Below are 22,209 nucleotides of genomic sequence, written 5' to 3'. Positions count from 1 at the left end.
GGTTGGCTCGGAACAAAGGAAGGCCCCAATTGGCCCTCATCACGGGCCAGGCCTAGGGACCCTACCCGTGCATGAATTTCATGCACTGGGCCTCTAGTCTATGAAATCACTGTGGACACTGAATTAGCAAATACTGAACCATTGTTCCTTGGGGGCATACAGGGAGGACTAGGTTCCTGTGAGCCCTTAGCATATTTTCATCAACTGATCAACACATAACTTTGTTTTAGGTGTGTTTCTATTTAGGACCCCTTAAAAGACTTGCACTCTAGCTGGTACTTCAGCCCTACACTTGGGGGGCATTTTAAACAGCAAAATCAGCCCTAGCTGGTTTGCCTCAGTGGATAGAGTGTTGGCCTGCGGACTGATGGGTCCTGGGTTGGATTCCAGTCAAGGGTACATGCCTGGTTTGCAGGCTGGATCTCCAGTAGGGGGTGTACAGGAGACAGCCGACCAATGATTCCCTCTCATCATTGATGTTTCTATCTCTTTTTCCCTCTCCCTTCCTCTCTGAAATCAATATATATATATGTATTTTTTTTAAATGGCAAAATCATCAACAAAAAGAACAAAAATGTGAAAAAAAATGGACTAAACAGACCACAGAAAGGGCATTTGTGTAGAGTATGAAGCTGAAACAAAGCAGAGTGTCACCTAGTTGACCTCGACTGGGGAATGCACACCCAGCAGCTGAAACGTTTCACTGCTCTGTGCACGTCTGTAAATGGCTGCAAAAGCACTCAGTACTGATTTGGGGACTACAAAGTCATGTCAGGTAGTGGGTGAGTTTGCAAATATGGAATTTGTGAATAACGAGATCAACTTTATCTGTTCTGGAGACAGATAATGATGGTAGTTGCATGACAATGCAAATGTACTTAATGCCACTGACCTGTACACATAAAAATTGTTAAAATGGTAAATTTTATATATTTTTACCACAATTTTTAAAAGTGTCACAATTGTGTAATTGAGAGATTGTCAATTTGTAGGAATTGTGTTTATGTGAGTTTTTCTTTTTCTGCATGTGAACTGTAAAGTCCTGACCTCCGGGTTGTACTAAATGCTCTACCACCAACTGGCCTTATGCTTTTCAGTCACATCTGCCATCAGAACACTAAGGCTCTTCCACCCTCTGCCCCCTTCTGAATCTGCCACTGTTAACTTCCAAATGAAGCAAACTATTCTGGGTAGTAATTCTTTTTTGTCAATCACTATAGTTGTTTTGAATAAACATTCGATTAAGCACTGCCCTCCCCACCCCAAGAAATTACTACTTGTTGAGTTTCAATAGACAGAGAATAATACCTGCGAGCACTTGAAAGGGTATTAGAACATTCCTCTCTTTTCCAGCCACGTGTCTGTCTGTGGGAGGTCAGGTTTCTTCATACACTTTAACCAAAACAACATACTGAAGTAGTTTGAATGCAGAAGCAGATATGAAAACCTAGCAAACTTCTATTAAGCACACATTAAAGAGATTTGCAAATACTTAAAAGTGTTACTCTTCTCAATAATTTGTTTTGAAAGAGTCATTTTTCACAAAAATACATTACTTACATTAATATGTAATAGGTTATTTTAAATGAATTAATATATATTTTAAGTTCCTTAGTGTTAACTTCTACTGCAGTATCAATAAATATAACCCATATAAACAAGTTCTCCATTTTTTTAATTCTTCACCCGCAGATATGTTTTTATTGATTTTTAGAGAGAAGTGGGGGAGGGAGAGGGAAAAAGAGAGACACAGAGAGAGAAACATTGACTGGTTGCCTCCCGTACGCGCCCCAACCATGAATCGACCCAGCAATCAACTGAGCCACCTGGCCAGGATGAGAGCCCTCAATCTAAAAAATTTAAAGGAATTCTGAGCAGCCCTAGCCAGTTTTGCTCAATGGTTAGAGTGTTGGCCCACAGACTGAAAGGTCTTGGGTTCAATTCCAGTCAAGGGCATGTACCTCAGTCAGAGCGGTGTGGGAGGCAACCAATCAATGTGTCTCTCTGACATCAATGTTTCTCTCTCTCTGTCTCTCCCTCTCCCTTCCACTCTCTCTAAAAATTAATGGAAAAATTATTCTCAGGTGAGGATTAACAACAACAGAAAAAGTTTGAGAACTGTTGTTAATCAATGGAGCTGCAAAAGACCACTGACATTTAGTTTTAATGGTTATGCAGCAATAAAATTGTGAGGGGGAAAGCCAGGATACAAAATTGTGACCCAAAGTAGGTATGTTGAGAAAATATACATATAAATATGGAGAATACACAAAGGTAACAATGGTATTCAGGGTATTATGACTGGGATTTTTTCCCTCTCAAATCTCCAAACTTTCTCTAAAGCTAATGTATTCTTCACACACTAAAAAAATTGTTGTGACTAAAATGTATAACTATTACCCTAGATCAGTGGTCGGCAAACCGCGGCTCACGAGCCACATGCGGCTCTTTGGCCCCTTGAATGTGGCTCTTCCACAAAATACCACGTGTGGGCGCTCACGTACAGTGCGATTAAAACTGCGTGGCCCATGCGCAGAAGTCGGTTTTCAGCCTGGGTGAGTCTATTTTGAAGAAGTGGCGTTAGAACACTCAAGGGGCCAAAGAGCCGCATGTGGCTTTCGAGCCACGGTTTACCGACCACTGCCCTAGATGGTTTGGCTCACCGGATAGAGCGTCAGCGCGCCGAATGAAAGGTCCCAGGTTCGATTCCAATCAAGAGCACATACCTCGGTTGCAGGCTCGATCCCCGATCCTGGTCAGGGTGCACCCTGGTCAGGGTATGTGCAGGAGGCAACCAATCAATGTGTCTCTCTCACATCAATGTTTCTCTTTCTGTCTCTCCCTCTCCCTTCCACTCTCTCTAAAAGTCAATGGAAAAATATCCTTGGGTGAGGATTAACAAAAATATAAATAAAATAAAATGTATAGCCATTTATGTAAAATCTCAAGAAGTTCAGACATCCCAGGATGAAGAATTATAATTTTATCATTCTTAGAATCAACAACAAATACTTATTTTTTTTTAATACATTTTATTGATTTTTTACAGAGAGAAAGGGAGAGGGATAGAGAGTTGGAAACACCGATCAGCTGCCTCCTGCACATCCCCTACTGGGGATGTGCCCACAACCCAGGCATGTGCCCTTGACCGGAATCGAACCTGGGACCCTTGAGTCTGCAGGCCGACGCTCTATCCACTGAGCCAAACCGGTTAGGGCACAACAAATACTTATTGAGCACTAAGAGGCCAAAGGTAATTGAGGTTCAAGTTCTAATCCTTCCTCTCACCCACTCTGGTGCCTCCTCTAGGGTAGAAAACAGGACACTTGCAGTTAAATGTGGAGGACAGACAGTAAAGGCAGATAGCATAAAAAAGCACAGTAATAAGTTGAGAAGGCAACAGTAGGAAAGATACTTCAATAATTTTCTGAAAGAGACCGCAGAGGAAACCAATAGCCAGAAACAATGTGATTTGCCAGCACAACTCGGAAAGGGTTACAGACTTGGAGGTCCTGGGGAACCAAAGGAGATGTGGGAGCTGATGAGCTAATTCCAAGGTCAAAAGTCTATATACAGAATGGCTGCTGCTCCCCAAACCAATCAATAACTACCGGTTCTTAAGAGGCTAGAATTGCACTCTGTGGAAAAGATAACAAGGCTCTGGACTCAAGGTCCCAGCAGAGAACAGGAGTGAGGAGATGAAAAAGGCGGAATGAAGTGTCACGCTGCCACTTACGGGTGGGACCACCAGCTCCTTCCAAGCAGAACATAGGATCCCTCCCTCCCTCCCTCCCTTCCTTCCTTCCTTCCAAGAAATACAGGGGCTTTATTATAATCAGTATTATCCTTGAAGTTTATAATTGATAAGCTCATCCAGGAAAGCATTTTTGCTTTCAATGACCCAGAACCCACACGCACGTGACAGATGCGCTAAAGTACGTGAAGAGTCTTATCTAGAGAAACTGAATGTTCCCAGAGGAGAGAGCCAAAGGCTCGTTAATGAACCTGGGGTCCTCCAATAACAGCATTAAACAACTCCCGACAGGAAAGCTTTGTGGGCAAACATAAACCTACACATGCCAATAACAGACAGACAACCAGAGAGTCACAGATTACAAAGAAAGTGTCTGTATGTAAGAGACACCAAGAAAGAAGCCCAGAAAAAAGAGCAACAATGCAGGGAGCAAATAAATCTGTCACAACACTCAGGGAGTTAGAACCGGATGCTATGAAGACAAATAATCAGAGAACAAGAAAGCTGGGATAAGAGGGAAGCATGGATATGATCATGTAAGACTGGATGATAAAATTAAAGACATCTCCTAGAAAGTAAAATAAAAACACAGAATGGAAAACAGATCAAATAACAACAAAAATCAAGAGTTCCAGTCTCTTGTTAATTATAATTCCAAAATGAAGATTTTTAAATGAGACAGTTCTCCAGAAGTGGAAAACAAGAATCTCTACACTGGAAGGGTCCTACGAGCCCCAAGAACAATGAATGAAGACCAACTCCTTGGCACCTCCCTGTGAAGTTCCTGAATAGCAAGGAGAAATGAGAAGAGTCTAAAAAGTTTCTAGAAACAAACAAAAAGTCACATAAATTAGCCACTTACATTGCTATACTCTAGTCTTTGGAACTACCAATATCTGAAAACCCTTTGTGATCTTAATTTTTAGTTTTTCACGCTCTAATCACCATCTCCCTTTCCCACTTACTTGCTCTAGGATGCTGAAATCACCAGGAGCTATACTCCATTTGATACCTTTGTAATTAGCTAGTCGTTAATAATAACAGGAAAGGAGCAGAAGCGGGAGCAGACATTGTAAGCATGGCCATTTCGGGCAGCTTCACGAGGAAGCTGCAATTTCACACGCCCCAGGGAACCATGGGTCACTTTCCCTACATCACTGGGGGAAGGGACTGGACAAAAGGAAGATGGATGCATGTGCAGGAGAGTCAGGGTGACGCAGGGAAGGTGTCTGTCAGTCAAGCCTGGGAACAGAGATCACTGGCTAGAGTGGGCAGGGCCAATGGAGGGCTGTGAAAATTTGGGGATACATAATCCCAAAATAAAAGAAATTCTCACTCTTCTTGGCTCTTGGCGATCTCTTGGCTGTCTGGCTCATTTGGCTTTGCTCCTGCTTCCTTGCATTCGCCCATGTACCCTCCATAGCCATGTGGCCCTGAGGATGGACCCTACACGCAATGAACTGATGAACTACAGGAGGGAACACAAACCAAGCTGGCGTGAAGTTGGATTGGACTGTGTCCCAATATGGGATGGAAACTCTGGGCAACGGCTTTAACCCTAGCTCTGCGGAAGTCACAGCTACACTTCTTCCACGGTGGGACCGAGGGAAATGGGACCTTGGAAACTCAGGGGTGCAATTCCACAGAAACAAAGCTTTCCACATTATCTCATTCTCTGGTGTGAATCTCAGAAAATTCCTTTTCTTATGATAACGCAAGAAACCCACTCCCACCAGCAACTGGTGGGGACAAGAAGAGCTCCCCATAACACATTGATCTCACCACCATCCTATAGACAAAAATAATAACCAGTGTTAGCAAGAGTGTAGAAAATAAACACCCTTATTCATTTTGGTAGGTTAATAAAATAATATGACATTTTCTCAAAACCAAACGCCTACTACAATGCTAAACATTAATCCCCTTTGACCGAGGATTTCCACTCCTAGGAATTTATCCTACAAAAACACTCTTAACAAGGGTGCAGAGAGTTATCTATAATAATAAAAGCATAATATGCTAACTAGACCAGACAGCGGAACGACCTTCCGGACGTCATTCCGGGAGTCCTTCCAGACGAAGCCGCCACCGCGGCAGGGGCAAAGGCAGAGGCAGTTAGGGGTGATCAGGCAGGCAGGCTAGCAGTTAGGGGTGATCAGCCAGGCAGGCAGAGTGGTTAGGGGGTGACCAGGCAGGTGAGTAGTTAGGGGTGATCAGGCAGGCAGGATAGAAAGTGAGGAGGGAGTTAATTTAGTAGTTCTGATAGAAGTATGTTTGATAAATATGCAAAGTGGTTGAGCAGAAAGCTGTATCACACCAGGCAGGAAAGCACATGCCTTCCTCCACCACAGCCCATCAAACTTAAGCTATGAGGAAAGATGAAGCAACTTCTTGAGGATAAATTTATAACAAAACAGCACTATTGATTTGCAAGTATCATGTGTTTACTTTACATGACATTTAAAACGATTTTTACTATGTGGCAGATATTACTAAAAAAGAACAAAACACTACCCATTTTTAAAGGCGAAAGATTATTCAAACTATCAATATACTATATACTACATCTAAAGAAATGGGAAAGCAAAAGAATTCCCAGATAATTAATGTTTCTTGTTCTTTAAAAAAATTGTTTAATTAGCTTAGAAAGGAGCCCAAATCTATCTGCTCTCTTCCTCTTTCTCTCATGTGGAACTAATCAGAGCAAGTGTAACAGAAATTAAGCATAATCTCATTTACCTCTCTGCCTGTAAGGATGTGTCTTGCCAATTTCACTTTTGCAAAATTCCCTTTGCCGATTGTTTTCAACAGTCGGTAGTTTCCGATGTGAGGCTGTTCGTCTGCACAGGAAGCTATAGAGTTTCTACACCGAGCTCCAGAGCGCCCGGTGCGGGAGGTCACTTCTTGCCGCCCATCTCCATGTGACGTGTGCTACAATACAATATACACAAACAAAGATAAGAATAGGGGAACACACAGTTACCTACCAAGTTGTAAATGCCTCTAGCTGAAGAAACAAAACATTACTACTTTAATTTTAATCCTAATGCATATACCACTTTGAAGAAATCTGCCCACGTGTCTATGTTGTTGTTGTTTTTACATTTTTATTGATTTCAGAGAGGAGAGAGAGAGACAGAAACATCAATGAGAGAGAATCATTGATCGGCTGCCTCCTGCATGCCCCCTACTGGGGATCGAGCCTGCAATCCAGGCATGTGCCCTTGACTGGAATCGAACCTGGGACCCTTCATTCTGCAGGCCAATGCTCTATCCACTGAGCCAAACCAGCTAGGGCCACATGTCTATGTTTTTATTATACATATGTCTTAGGTAAAACAAAAGTTTATAAACTAGTTAAAAATCTAAGCAATTTGTAACAATGTTTCTGTAACAAAAAGGATTCTAATTTCCAAATAAGAATGTAGGGAAAATAGCCTATTTATAAATGAGGTCTTGTTGATCAAAGAAAAGATTAAAGCAACAACTAAAATATGCCACTAAACATTTTAACAAATAATTTTGAATTCTTGTACCATTGGTCAATTATTTCATACATGAATTTTTTTTCTCCCTAAGGAGCCAATAATCAACCCAAGGACACAAAAATGTTACATAATTCTTCGGTAGTCATTTTATAACATTTTGTGGCAGCACCAATCACATAATAGGTACTGAGCCGATGAATTTAATTCTTAAAGGTAAAGGAGTCCTGATCCTTCTCCCTCCCATGGAATGGAGCCGATAACCATTTCATCTACCAAGAAAACTAGAATATGTACCCTGCTACTAAAATGCAGAATCAAGCCAAAAACGGGATTAACAAATTTGTAAAGTATTCATTTCAAACTAAAACTTCTCTTTAATGCAAAACTTTTAAGTTGCCATTATTAGGAAAAAAAGCAAACACTGTAGTTAATTCCTTCCTTCTTCCTTTCTAAGAGAAGCTGGGTGTATTTGGGGAGGCAACATGACCAGCTAAATACTTGTTTTCCCAAACTTCCCTGCAGCTAGAGGTAACATATGGCTTAGTTCTGGCCAGTTCTCAATAGTGAGAGGTTCTGGGAAAGAAAAGACAAAAATGTTTTCTAAAATCACCAGATCCAATGTTATTGAACTGCTGAACCAAAGATTAGAAGCTGCCTAGATTTCTTTTGTGAGAAAAACAAACCCCTATTTGGTTATGTTTTGTTACTTTCAGCCCAAGCACTACTTACAGGATCCAGGTTCATATCAATACAAATGTAAAAAGCAATAAGAAAATGAATGGGCCCTAACCGGTTTGGCTCAGTGGATAAAGCATCGGCCTGCGGACTGAAAGGTCCCAGGTTCGATTCCGGTCAAGGGCATGTACCTTGGTTGCAGGCACATCCCTAGTAGGAGGTGTGCAGGAGGCAGCTGATTGATGTTTCTCTCCCATCAATGTTTCTAACTCTCTATCCCTCTCCCTTCCTCTCTGTAAAAAAAAATCAATGAAATATATTTAAAAAAGAAAAAGAAAAAGAATGGGAAATGCACTCATTTTATGTTATACTAGAGGCCTGGTGCACAAAATTCATGCACTCCAGGGGGGGGGGTCCCCTCAGCCTGGCCTGCGCCCTCTTGTAGTCCGGGAGCCCTCGGGGGATGTCCGACTGATGGCGGGGGAGCAGGCCTAAGCCAGCAGTCGGACATCCTTAGCACTGCTGTGGAAGTGGGAGAGGCTCCCACCACCGCCACTGCGCTTGCCAGCCATGAGCCTGGCTCAGGTCTTCTGGCTGAGCTGCACTCCCCCTGTGGGAGCACAGTGACCACCAGGGGGCAGCTCCTGAATTGAGCGTCTGCCCCCTGGGGGTCAGTGCGTGTCATAGCAACCAGTCATTCCACCATTTGGTCATTTTGCATATTAGCCTTTTATTATATAGGATGTATTAGTTCATTTAAAAAGTTTGTCCAGCCCTAGCTGGTTTGGCTCAGTGGATAAGAGCATCGGCCTGTGGAATGAAGGGTCCAGGGCACATGTCGGGGTTGTGGGTTCCATCCCCAGTAGGTGGTGTGCAGGAGGCAGCTGATCAATGATTCTCTCTCATCATTGATGTTTCTATCCCTCTCTCCCTCTCCCTTCCTCTCTGAAACCAATAAATATATATATTTATAAAATTTGTCCATATATACAGCCATAGAATATAAATCATCATAACCACAAGACACAAATGAGAATATATACCTTAGACACACACAACATTAACATAATAAATATGGTTCCAAGTATGCCCTTATATCTTGGTAAAGTACCAAGTTAAAATGTAAGATTGTTTAAGAAATCGAGTTTACAATGGGTGGGAAAAAATTAACCAAAGAACTTGTATGCATATATGCATAACCTATGGACACAAACAATAGTGTGGTGAAGGCGTGGGAGAGGGGCGGGGAGTGGGGAGTTGTGGGGGCAGGAGGATAGAAGGAGTCAATGGGGGGAAATGGGGACATATCTAGTACTTTCAACAACCAAGATTCAAAAAAAAAAATTTTTAATTGATTTCAGAAAGGAAGGGAGAGGGAGAGAGAGACAGAAACATTAATGGTGAGAATCATTGATTGGCTGCCTCCTGCACACCCCCACTGGGGACTGGGCCCGCAACCCCAGCATGTGCTCTTGATCAGAATCGAACCCGAGACCCTTCAGTCCGCAGGCTGACATTCTATCCACTGAGCCAAACCCGGCTAGGGCAACAATAAAGATTTTTAGAACATAAAATAGGGTTTACAACTTAACACTATGTTTCAATTATGCCTCAACAGAGCTTGGTCCCTTCTATACAATATAAAACACAAGACATGCATACATCCTTTCTAATCCTTAAAATAACAAGCCACCTCCTTAACATATGGGCAGGTTTTTCAATGTGTTAAAAAAATCTACAAAGCCAAATTGTGACAATAAAGGCCTGTTCCCCAAGTATTTGGTAACTCAGAGATATTCACAAATTGGTTTTCACTTTTGAAAGCAGCTAAGCAATTATTTCATTCACTGCAGAAAATATATAGTAAGATTCAATAACGTGTGATTTAAAAAACTCTTAGCAAAACAGGAACTTAGAACAGAACTTCCTTAATTTGATAAAAATCAGAGACCAAAAACCTTCAGCAAATATTACACTAAATGGAGAAACTTTAGAATCATTTAAGATCAGAAATAAGACAAAGCTGCTTTAAAAAAAAAAAAGCTGCTTAACATAATACTGGAGGTCATGGTCACCACTTTAAGGAAAGAAAGTTTTAAGATGTAAGATCAAAGAAGAGAGATAAAAATATCAGTATTTGTACATGATATATCTACCTACAAACCAACAGAATTAAAAATACCTTTGAAACTCATGAGAGTTTGGCAAGGTACAAGATCAACCTGTGACATTGTCTACACCACCACTGACGAAATTTAATTAAAAGTAACCACTCAAAACAGCAGTCCCTCTTATCCAGTTTCACTTTCCACAGTTTCAGTTACCCAGGGTCCACAGTAAATTTAAAAATTCCAAAACATAAACAACCCATAGTTTCAAATTGTGCAGCATTCTGAGGAGTGATGAAATCTTACACCATCCGCTCTGCTGTGCCTGGGATGTGAATCATCCCTTTACCCAGGGTCTCCACATATATACTAGTATATGCAACTGGCCCCATTAGTTAGTCGAGTTGTCCCAATTATCAGATCAACTATTGCATTATCACAATACTTGTGTTCAAGTAACCCTACTACTACTCCAGTGAACATATGAATCATAAGCAAAACAACCTTTTTGCTGATATGGAGAAAGTTTTAGTGGCATGGATATAAGATCAAACAAGTCGCCGAAACCGGTTTGGCTCAGTGGATAGAGCGTCGGCCTGCGGACTCAAGGGTCCCAGGTTCGATTCCGGTCAAGGGCATATACCTTGGTTGCGGGCACATCCCCAGTAGGGGGTGTGCAAGAGGCAGCTGATCCATGTTTCTCTCTCATGGATGTTTCTAACTCTCTATCCCTCTCTCTTCCTCTCTGTAAAAAATCAATAAAATATATTTTTAAAAAAAAAAAAGTTCACTAAGATTAAAAAAAAAAAGATCAAACAAGTCACAACATTCCTTTAAACCAAAGCCCAATCCAGAGCAAGGCTCTAATTCTCTTCAACTCTATGAAGGCTGAGACAAGTGAGGAGGCTGCAGAAGAAAAATGTGAAGCTGGCAGAGGTTGGTTCGTGAGGTTTAAGAAGCCACTTTCCTAACATAAAAGTGCAAGGTAAAGCAGTAAGTGGTGATGTAGAGGCTGCAGCAAATTATCCAGAACAGCTAGTTAAAATAATCAATAAAGGTGGCTACTCTCAACAACAGATTTTCAATGTAGACAAAACTGCCTTTTATTGGAAGAAGATGCCAGCTAGGACTTTCATAGCCAGAGAGAATTCAATGCCTGGCTTCAAAGCTTCAAAGGACATGACTCTTGCTAGGGGCTCACGCACTTGTGACTTTAAGTTGAAGCCAATGGCTCACTTACCACTCAAAAAGTCCTAAGGTGCCTGGCTGGTGTGGCTCACTGGTTGAGCCGTGACCTATGAACCAGGAGGTCATGGTTTGATTACCCGTCAGGTACATGCCTGGGTTGCAGGCTCGATCCCTAGTAGGGGGTGTGCAGGAGGCAGCCGATCCATGATTCTCTCTCATCATTGATGTTTCTCTCTCTCTCTCTCTCCCTCTCACTTACTCTCTCTGAAATCCATAAAAATACATTTAAAAAATAAAATCAATAAAAATAAAAAAAGAGGTAAGGTCCATGTCCCTTCTGCTTGAATCTGGGTGTTTGAGGCTGCTTTAACCAAGAGAAAACGGCAGAAGTGATTTTATGTGATTTCTGAAAAGGCGGGCAGCTCTGTCTTGTTTGCTGAGATACTGAGCCTCCTCAAAAGAAGTCCAAGCACACTGAGACCGCCATGCTGGAGAGGCCCATGCAGCACTCTAGCTTAGAGTTCCAGCTGAGCCTAGCTTCTAGCCATACCTTCCAAGGTGCCAGATATGGGAATGAAGAAACAGTCAAGGATGTGGCTCTTCCAGCTCAGGTGTTCACATCCCCCCTAACCTTTCAAGATCTCCCCAAACTGAAGTCCCAAACATAGTGGAACAGAGATAAGCCATCCATCCCTGAATCTGTGCGAATAATAAAATGGTTGTTGTTTTACACTATAAGTTCTGGAGTGGTTTGTTCCACAGCAATAATAAGGAGAATCACTATACAGTAAGTAGGAAATAAATGCTAAGAACCTATGTTAATAGAAATAAGAAGGAAAAAAAAACACCAGAATGTATTACCATAGTATGTGGAAGGTTCTTTATCATCGAATATCTTTAACATCTAGATCACAACCTTCTTTTAAGAGAAGACATAAACAACTTTAGTCCACTGCACTAATACAGCTAACACGTGACCATGGGCAGGCATACCACGCAGGCCTCGGCTAGGCAAAGGGGTAGGCAAGCAAAGGAGAACAAGGAAAAGAGGTGGAGTTAGCTTGTGAACAGAAAGTCATCAAAACACATCAAATGTTCAATAACAAAAGCTGCTTGCTCCAGTTTAAATTATTCTTCTGGATGAAGAATACGAAGTCTAAAGACAGAAGGCTGAGTTAGGAAATGGCTCTAGGTCTACTCCTCTCCAGGATTCTCATTCTAGAATCTGCAATCGTAGTCATGAAATCATAAAGGTACTGACTGCATAAAGAATAGGGTTATAGACCAGCTGGTGTGGCTCAGTGGTTGAGTGTCGACCCATGCACCAAAAGGTCACTGGTTCGATTCCTGGTGGGGACACATGCCCAGGTTGTGGGGTCAATTCCCAGTGTAGGGCATACAGGAGGCAGCCAATCAATGTTTCTATCTCTCTATCCTTCCCCCTTCCTCAAAGGGTATCCCCTCTCTCTCTCAAGTCAATAAAAACGACCCTAACAGGTTTGGCAAAGTGGATAGCGCATCAGCCTGCAGACCAAAGGGTCCTGGGTTCGATTCCAGTCAAGGACACATACCTCGGTTGCAGGCTCCTCCCTGACCCAGGTCAGGGCTTGTGTAGGAGGCAACCAATTGATATGTTTCTCTCACATCGATGTTTCTCTCTGTCTTTGCCTCTCTCTCTTCTACTCTCCCTAAAAATAAAAATAAAAAATCAGTGGAAAAATATCCTCAGGTGAGGATTACAAAAAAAAAAAAAAAATGCTTTTAATAAATAAAACTAATGTATTAAAAAATAGGGTTACATAAAATCTTACCTTATAATAGACAAATATGCAAATTGACCGCACCTTCGCTACGCCCAAGCCACGCCCACCAACCACGCCCACCAGGAAACCGTTGCAGGGACTTTGGGGTGTGGCGGAGCCCAAGGCCGGGAAAGCCTCGGGGCGGAGGCTTTCCCGGCCTTGGGCACCAGCGGGCAGCCTGCACGGATCGCAGGAAAGCACTGGGGGTCGGCTCCTGCGATCGGTAGCAGGGACACTGGGTGCCGCCGAGCCCAAGGCCGGGAAAGCCGCCCAAGGCTTTCCCGGCCTTGGGCACCAGCGGGGAGCCTGCACCGATCGCAGGAAACCACTGGGGGTCGGCTCCTGCGATCGGTAGCAGGGACGCTGGGTGCGGCGAGCCCAAGGTCGGGAAAGCCTGGGGCGGAGGCTTTCCCGGCCTTGGGCACCAGCGGGCAGCCTGCACGGATCGCAGGAAAGCACTGGGGGTCGGCTCCTGCGATCGGTAGCAGGGACGCTGGGTGCCACCGAGCCCAAGGCCAGAAAAGCCTGGGGCGGAGGCTTTCCCGGCCTTGGGCACCAGCGGGGAGCCTGCACGGATTGCAGGAAACCACTGGGGGTCGGCTCCTGCGATCCTTAGCAGGGATGTTGGGTGCGGCCGAGCCCAAGGCCACTGCCCGGGGCCAAGCCCCGACCCTGAAAAAGGCAGAAGGCGGTGGCCACAGCCAAGGCCTGGGTCCCCGGTGCCGGCAGAAAACTGGTGCAGGCAGCCAGGTGAATGAAGGTCTATTGCACGAATCTTCGTGCAAACGGGCTACTAGTTCTGGAATAAAAACCTTTGGGTTCAGCTTATTCGAATTTCATATTAAATTCTACCAATACAGATTTTCATGTAAAATGTCTGTAATACAGCCAAAACCGGTTTGGCTCAGTGGATACAGCGTCAGCCTGCGGACTGAAAGGTTCCAGGTTCGATTCCGGTCAAGGGCACGTACCTTGGTTGCGGGCACATCCCCAGTAGGGGGCGTGCAGGAGGCAGCTGATGGATGTTTCTAACTGTCTATCTCTCTCCCTTTCTCTCTATAAAAATCAATAAAATAAAAATAAAAAAAAGTCTGTAATACAAACCCCACAACACTTAGCTTCCACTCCAAAGCAAATGCCTAACTACTAGTAAGAAATACAAAATAGCTTCTTTGTTCAAGCTGCAACTATGAATGCTTCAAGATTCCACATAACCAACAGAAATAATGCCTTATCTAGTCTACATAAGATTATATAAGACTAACCATGGCTGAGCAGCTCGGGTGGCTAAAATGCAGGGCTAAAAAACTCTAGCTTAAAGGAAAAGTTGGACTCCCCCCTAAAAAGCCCTCTTCTTCCAGGGACCTCGCAATTACTATACAGGCAGGTGCAGATGGGTCAGCACAAACCCCTTGCAGACCAACTCCAAGCACATACTTTAAATTCTTGTGTAAGATAACATTAAAACTAGGAGATTCCCAGGGAAGAGATGTGTTTTCTCCTTCAGGTTTAACTTGAAAGTTTAAAGTGGATGTGAGACAAGTGAATTTGTTTTAATTCTCCCAGTGGTCATCAGAAGAGGCTGCATTCCCTGACCCTTACTCCAGCTTGGGAACAAATTCCAGATAAATTTGTCTACACCAAGAATTCTCTTTGAAATTAAAGATAACAGATACTATTTTATATTAAACTGTGTATAAGTCTCATAAGTAATTACAATATAATCATGTGCTACACAAATAATCAAAATGGCTAATATTCTACTCACTACAAATTTCCACCTACACCAAATTTACATACAGAAGAAATGAAGCTGACCCTCAACTTGAAGTCTGTAAGATCTTTCCCAAACACTGACCAAATAAAAATATTAATTCTTGGCCCCAGCTGGGTGGCTCAGTTGGCTGGAGTATTGTCCCATACACCAAAAAGGTTGCAGGCTGGCCTAACCCGTTAGGCTCAGTGGATAGAACGTCGGCCTGTGGACTGAAGGGTCCCAGGTTTGATTCCGGTCAAGGGCATGTACCTTGGTTGCGGGCACATCCCCAGTGGGAGGTGTGCAGGAGGCAGCTGATAGATGTTTCTCTCTCATCAATGTTTCTAACTCTCTATCACTCTCCCTTCCTCTCTATAAAAAATCAATAAAATCCTATCTAATAATAGAGTAACATGTAAATTACCATCACTCCGCTACGCCCACGATTGGGCGGTGGGAGGCTGGGGGGCGGAACTCGGGGTGGCCTATCCGGCCATTGAGAGGCACGGATCCGCTGCCACTGAGGGGGGCCTCTCAACGGCCAGATCCGCGGCCGCTGAGGGGGCCTGCCACGGACACCCAGCTGCGCCTCTCAACAGCAGGGTAGCCAGGTGTACGCGGCAGCCCCCCTCAGCGGCCGTTGAGAGGCGCAGGGGGCGGGAGTCCCACCCCCTGCGCCTCTCAACAGCAGGGTAGCCCCCCTCAGCGGCCGCGGACCATCAAAAGTGGGGGAGCTGGGTGCCTGTCTGCTCCGGCACCTTTCAGAAGCCTCCACCAAGCCGGAGGCTTCTGAAAGGCCTGGTGCACCAGCAGACAGGCACCCAGCTCCACCGCGAAAAGCGAAAGTGTGTAGGGGACCCTACACGTGCATGATTCAATCATGCACTGGGCCTCTAGTATATGTATATTTTAAAAGGTTGCAGGCTGATTCCTGGTCAGGGCACATACCTAGACTGCAGATTCGATCCCCGGTTGGGAACGAGTACGGAGGCAACCAATTAATATTTCCCTCCCCACCTCCCCCTTTTCTCTGCCTTCCTCTCGCTCTAAAATCAATCAACAGCCCTAGCCAGTTTGGCTCAGTGGATAGAGCATCAGCCCTCAGGCTGAAGGGTCCCAGGTTCGATTTCGGACAAGGGCACATACCTTGGTTGCAGGCTTAATCCCTGGCCCTGATCGGGGTGCATGCGGGAGGCAACTAATTGATGTGTCTCTTTCACATAGATGTTTCTATCTCTTCCCCTCCCTTCCACTCAGTCTAAAAATCAATGGAGCCCGGCCAGCGTGGCTCAGTAGAGTGTAGACCTATGAACCAGGAGATCACAATTTAATTCCTGGTCAGGGACATGGCTGGGTTGCAGACTCAATCCCGTGTAGGGTCAGTGTAGGAGGCAGCCGATCAATGATTCTCTCTCATCACTGATGTTTCTATCTCACTCTCCCTTCCTCCCTGAAATCAATAAAAATATATATGTTTTTAAAAAGCAGATTAAATGAAATAATAGATATTTTAAATGAAATACTATATAAAGTATTTAGTACTACTGCCTGATGTATAGTAAGTAAACTAAGTGATCAACGAAGAGTAACTATTTTTATTCTCCACAACCACACTTTCTTACAAAGAACCAATTTTAAAACATCATGGAACCAGAAAATTTTATTGCCTCTATTGGAAATCTTTCTATAGTCACAAAATAATCTAGAAGAGTATGCTTAATTGGCAAGCCTTCACTGAATACTAAGGCAGCAATTCTTAAAGTGTAGTTTCTGGACCTGTAGCATCTACTTCACCTAGAACTTGTTAGAAATGAAAATTCAAGCCCTAGCTGATTTTGATCAGTGGTTAGGGTGTTGGCCCGCAAACTGAAGGGTCTCGGGTTTGGTTCCTGTCAAGGGTACGTACCTAATCGGTATGTCTCTTTCACATCAATGTTTCTCTCTCTCTATCTCTACCCCTCCCTTCCATTCTCTCTAAAAATTAATAGAAAAAATATCCTTGGGTGAGGATTAACAAAAAAAATGAAAACTCAAGGGCCCAAAAGTAGAATCAAGGTCTGGGGTGGGGTCCAGCAATCAGTACCTTAACAAGCCCTCCAGGTGATTCTGGTGTTTGCTCCAGTTTGAGAGTTTAGCTGAGGGTACCTTGATCAACAGGAACTGGAAGTCCAAAAGAGCAATATGATTCCTAGGTATATCCTCTATGCCACAGTGTAATAATACACAGAGTAGGTACTCAAATTTGAACAGGTTAATAGTAATCTCATATAACCAATAGCTGGCTAGACAATAACACCATCAGTTTACCTATTTCACAGAGATAAGAAATTATGATGATTGTCTGTATTAAATAATAATAAGTACATGTGCACACACACTGGGAGCTGTTAAATAATTGGCAAAGCCCTTGGGTACTTTGGCAAATAACCCAAGCTTACTAAGTGTCACACACTTTGAAACTTAAGTGAAAAATACATTTCTAGTTTTACCAGTATACAAACAGGATTTGTCCATGGGCCTATACAAACCAACTGTAGAACATAAATTAAAATGCAAACTTTTTATTGACGTTAAAAAGCATCTTATTTCAGCCTGGCCAGTGTGGCTCAATGGTTGAATATCAACCCAGGAACCAAGAGGTCATATGACGCTATGATTCCCAGTCAGGGCACATGCCCAGGTTGTGGGTTCTATCCCCAGTAGGGCGCCTAAAGGAGGCAGCCTACTGATGATGTTTCTCTCTATACCTTTCCCTTCTTCTCTTAAAAAAAAAAAAAAAAATCAACAAAAATTTTTAAAGAACATCTTATTTCACATCTTAGCCAACTGTAATTGATGGACCAAATATGGATTCTAATTTGAACAGTGTTTACAAAGTAGACAATTGAGGAAATTCGAACACTGACTAGATATTCAATATTAAGAAATTATGATAAGTGGATTATGATTACTTTTTAAAAATAAGCTTTATTTCTTCTAAAAGCTTTAGAGATGAAATTATAAAATGTATTGAATTTGCTTCTTGGGGAGAAAACAAATGAAATTAAGGCTGGCATTGATGCCCTGGCTGGTTTGGCTCAGTGGATAGAGCGTCGGCCTGCAGACTGAAGGGTCCCAGGTTCAATTTAGGTCAAGAGAACCTGCCCCGTTGCAGGCTCAATCCCCAGTTGGCAGGAGGCAGCCAACCAATGATTCTCTCTCATCATTGATGTTTCTATCTCTCTATCCCTCTCCCTCTCTGAAATCAATAAAAAATATTATTTTTTTTTTTAAAAAAACGGCCATTGAGCTGTTGAGTACATGGGGGGGCTAACTACATATCAGGGTTTCTCAGTCCTGGCACTACTGACCTTTTGGGCCAGGGAGTTCTTAGAGAAAAGGGGTACTATCTTGTGTATTGTAAAATGTTTAGCAGCATTCCTGGTCACTAGCAACCCTCTGCAGTGTGACGACTACGAGTGTCTCCAGACACTGTCAAACGTCCACTGGAGGGCCAAATTGTCCCCAGAAGACAATCATTGACAAATACTTATTAAACTTTCTCTACTTACTTGTTTGAAATTTTTCATAACAAAACTTTTTTCCCCCATTCTCACTGGAGGATATGTTTTTATTAATTTTAGAGAGAGAAAGGGAGAGAGAAAAACATTAATGAGTTGCCTCCCAAACTCAGATGGGGGATCGAACCCCCAACCTGACCTAGAATCAAACCTAGAATACAATTTCAGTGTATGCGACAATGCCCCAACCAACTGAGCAACACCAGCCAGGGCAACAAAACACTTTTAAGTCTTATTATACTCTGTATTGGTACAACTATATCTTCCTAGTTGAGTAATCTATCTACCTATCTATCTATATATATATAAAAGGCTAATATGCAAAGTGTCCCCTCAGGAGTTTGACCGGGAGACTGGAATTCGATCACTCGCTATGACGTGTGCTGACTACCAGGGGGCGGCGCAAAACAAAGGAAGGCCCCAGCGGGCAGCTGGCAAAGGAAGGCCCCGATTGGCCCTGATAGCCAGCCAGGCCTAGGAACCCTACCTGTGCATGAATTTCGTGCACCGGGCCTCTAGTCAGTACATAAGGTTTTGGGAAATAGCCTGATACACAACAAAGCAGAGGGGACTGAGATGGAAAACTAGGACTTAGTAGAGGTTCTGCTACTAAAATAGTCAGAGGTCACAAGCAGCTCCGTCACCTATCTGAGCCTCAGCATCCTCATTACATCAGATTGTCTGACTAGTCCTTTGAGCTATGAAGTGGATATTCACATTTGAAAAAAAAAATGAACCAGTTTGGCTCAGTGGATAGAGCGTCGGCCTGCGGACTCAAGGGTCCCAGGTTCGATTCCAGTCAAGGGCATGTACCTTGGTTGCGGGCACATCCCCAGTAGGGGGTGTGCAGGAGGCAGCTGATCGATGTTTCTCTCTCATCGATGTTTCTAGCTCTCTATCCCTCTCTCTTCCTCTCTGTAAAAAATCAATAAAATATATTAAAAAAAAAAAAATGAAGCCCTAGCCTGTTTGGCTCAGTGGAGAGAGCGTCAGCCTGCAGATCAAAGGGTCCCAGGTTCGATTCCGGTCAAGGGGACATATCTTGGTTGCAGGCTCCTCCCTAGCCTGGGCCCTGGTCAGGGCTCGTAGAGGGGGCATCCAATCGATGTGTTTCTCTCACATCGATGTTTCTCTCTGTCTTTCCCTCTCTTCCACTCTCCCTAAAAAAAAAAAAAAAATCAATGGAAAAATATCCTCAGGTGAGGTTTAACAAAAAACAAAAGCTAAAAAAAGAAAAAGAAAATATAGTAGACAAGAATGAAGATAATATTTTCATAACAAATTATCTGCCTTTTATTATTCTTAACCAATAGGCAACATTCTTATCTCAATTTATGTAATTATTTAAAATTTAAATAAATTTGCAACAACATGGATGTATCTTAAAAGGATTATGCTAAGTGAACTAAGTCAGAAGGAAGAGGACAAGAATCTTATGATTTCACTCATGTGGGATATAAAACAAAAAGCAACAAATGAACAAACAAACAAACTCACAGACACAGACAACAGAATGGTGGTTACCAGAGGGGAAGGTGGGTAGGTAGATAATGAAGGTAAAGGAGGTCAACTATATTATATGGTAATGGAAGAAGTAGACTTCCGGAGGTGAGCACATAGTGGAGTATACAGATGTCATGTTACAAAGTTGTATTACTGGAATTTATAAATGTTATTACCCAGTGTTACCCCAATACATTTAATTTAAACATTTAAATAAAATTTGGAGTGTAAACAAAATGGGAAGTCTTTTTACAAAATAGAAAGACAATGCTGTTCTATACATAATAACCAAAATGCCCATCAATTGGTGAAAGGATTTAAAAAATCTGGTACATCCAAATAATGAACCACTGGCACACACATACTAGTAAACATGAATCAACCTCAAAAGTATTATGCTGCCGAAACCGGTTTGGCTCAGTGGATAGAGCGTCGGCCTGCGGACTGAAGGGTCCCAGGTTCGATTCCAGTCAAGGGCATGTACCTTGGTTGCGGGCACATCCCCAGTGGGGGGTGTGCAGAAGGCAGCTGATAGATGTTTCTCTCTCATCGATGTTTCTGACTCTCTATCCCTCTCCCTTCCTCTCTGTAAAAAATCAATAAAATATATTAAAAAAAAAAAAAAGTATTATGCTAAGTGAAAGATGCCAGACACAGACTGTATAGGCTTGGATTCCATTGATATAACACTAGAGGCCCGGTGCACGAGAATCGTGCACTGGAGGGAGGGGGGACGCCTCAGCCCGGCCTGCGCCCTCTCACAGTCTGGGACCTCCGGGAGGATGTCTGACTGCCAGCAGTCAGACATCTCTCTTGCAGTCCCGGGCTCTCACAGTCTGGGACCCCTCGTTCCTTACCTCCTGCCACCACTGTTGCCCTGGCCAGCCATGAGCCGGGCTTCTGGCTGAGCAGCACTCCCCCTGTGGGAGCATACTGACCACCAGAGGGCAGCTCCTGCGTTGAGCGTCTGCCCCCTGGTGGTCAGTGCACATCATAAGGACTGGTTGTTCTGCCGTTTGGTCGATTTGCATATTAGCCTTTTATTATATACTAGTAGCCCGTTTGCACGAAGATTCGTGCAATAGACCTTCATTCACCTGGCTGCCTGCACCAGTTTTCTGCCGGCACCGGGGACCCAGGCCTTGGCTGTGGCCATCGCCTTCTGCCTTTTTCAGGGTCGGGGCTTGGCCCCGGGCGGTGGCCTTGGGCTCGGCCGCACCCAACATCCCTGCTAAGGATTACAGGAGCCTACCCACAGTGGTTTCCTGCGATTGGTGCAGGCTCCCCACTGGTGCCCAAGGCCGGGAAAACCTCCGCCCCAGGCTTTCCCTGCCTTGGGCTCCGCCACACCCCAACTTCCCTGCAACGGTTTCCTGGTGGGCGTGGCTGGCGGGCGTGGCTTGGTTAGTGGGCGTGGCTTGGGCGTCGCGAAGGTGCGGTCAATTTGCATATTTGTCTATTATAAGGTAAGATGATGATTCTAGAAAAAGTAAAACTGTTAAGGACAAATAACAGATCCATGGTTGCCAGGGGCTAGGGAAAGGCAGAGGGGATTGACTGTAAAGGGCCATAAGGAACATTTTGGGGCAATGGAAAAGCTACATCTTGTCTGTGATAGTGGTTACATGGCTATACATTCGTCAAAATTCATTCAACTAGCTTTGCAGAGTGGCAATATCATAGCCAATGAGGTTTATCCGAGGCGCAATTATTGCTAAAAAATTCATCAAACTATACATAAGAGTGTATGATCTATCTCAATAAACCTGACTTTAGCAAATGAGCTGCTCAACAGACTGTGGGCTCCCATTCATTCTGTACCCTCATTACTCAACTGGCAAGAAGTCTAATATTTAGCAGCAGTTCAGTGATGGTAGGTAAATAATATGGTATATGCCAGATGTGTAACACTGACAACAAGGGCACCGCACTGTAAAAGACACCCAAGTACTTCCAGAACATGCCAATACCCGAGTTAAAAATGGAACAGGGCATGATAAATTAACACATGACGTGCTACAATCCTCTGATTGTAACACTGTCAGAAATTCAATTTTAAATACATTCCATGAGAATAAAGGCACTCTTCATACTCTACATTGTTTTTAAAGAATAAAGTTAGCGCCCTAGCCGGTTTGTACGAGTGGATAGAGCATGGGCCTGCGGACTGAAGGGTCCCAGGTTCAATTCCCGTCAAGGGCACATGCCCAAGTTGCCAGCTTGATCCCCAGTAGGGGGTGTGCAGGAGGCAGCCAATCAATGAATCTCTCTCATCATTGATGTTTCTATTTCTCTCTCCCTCTCCCTTCCTCTCTGAAATCAATAAAAATATATTTTAAAAAATAATTTAAAAAAAAGAATAAAATTAGCAATTT

General features: G+C 43.5%; 1 protein-coding gene across 5 annotated transcripts in view; it reads right to left on the bottom strand.

The window, feature by feature from the left end:
* MARK3 (microtubule affinity regulating kinase 3) overlaps window positions 1-22,209 on the bottom strand; it is a 90,877-nt gene that overhangs the window by 66,621 nt on the left and 2,047 nt on the right. For 4 of the 5 annotated variants that reach the window (XM_079768040.1, XM_079768042.1, XM_079768041.1 and 1 more), the window contains exon 2: window positions 6,494-6,685. In XM_079768040.1, the coding sequence (XP_079624166.1) occupies window positions 6,494-6,685 (192 nt within the window). Of the gene's footprint in view, window positions 1-1,308; window positions 1,393-6,493; window positions 6,686-22,209 lie in introns of those variants that run through there. The other variant, XM_079768044.1, reaches the window with a different exon arrangement.

This window comes from Cnephaeus nilssonii, assembly GCF_951640355.1.
Source record: "Cnephaeus nilssonii genome assembly, chromosome: 4".
In the NCBI taxonomy this organism is placed as follows: domain Eukaryota; kingdom Metazoa; phylum Chordata; class Mammalia; order Chiroptera; family Vespertilionidae; genus Cnephaeus; species Cnephaeus nilssonii.
This window is presented reverse-complemented; position numbering and strand designations above follow the sequence as displayed.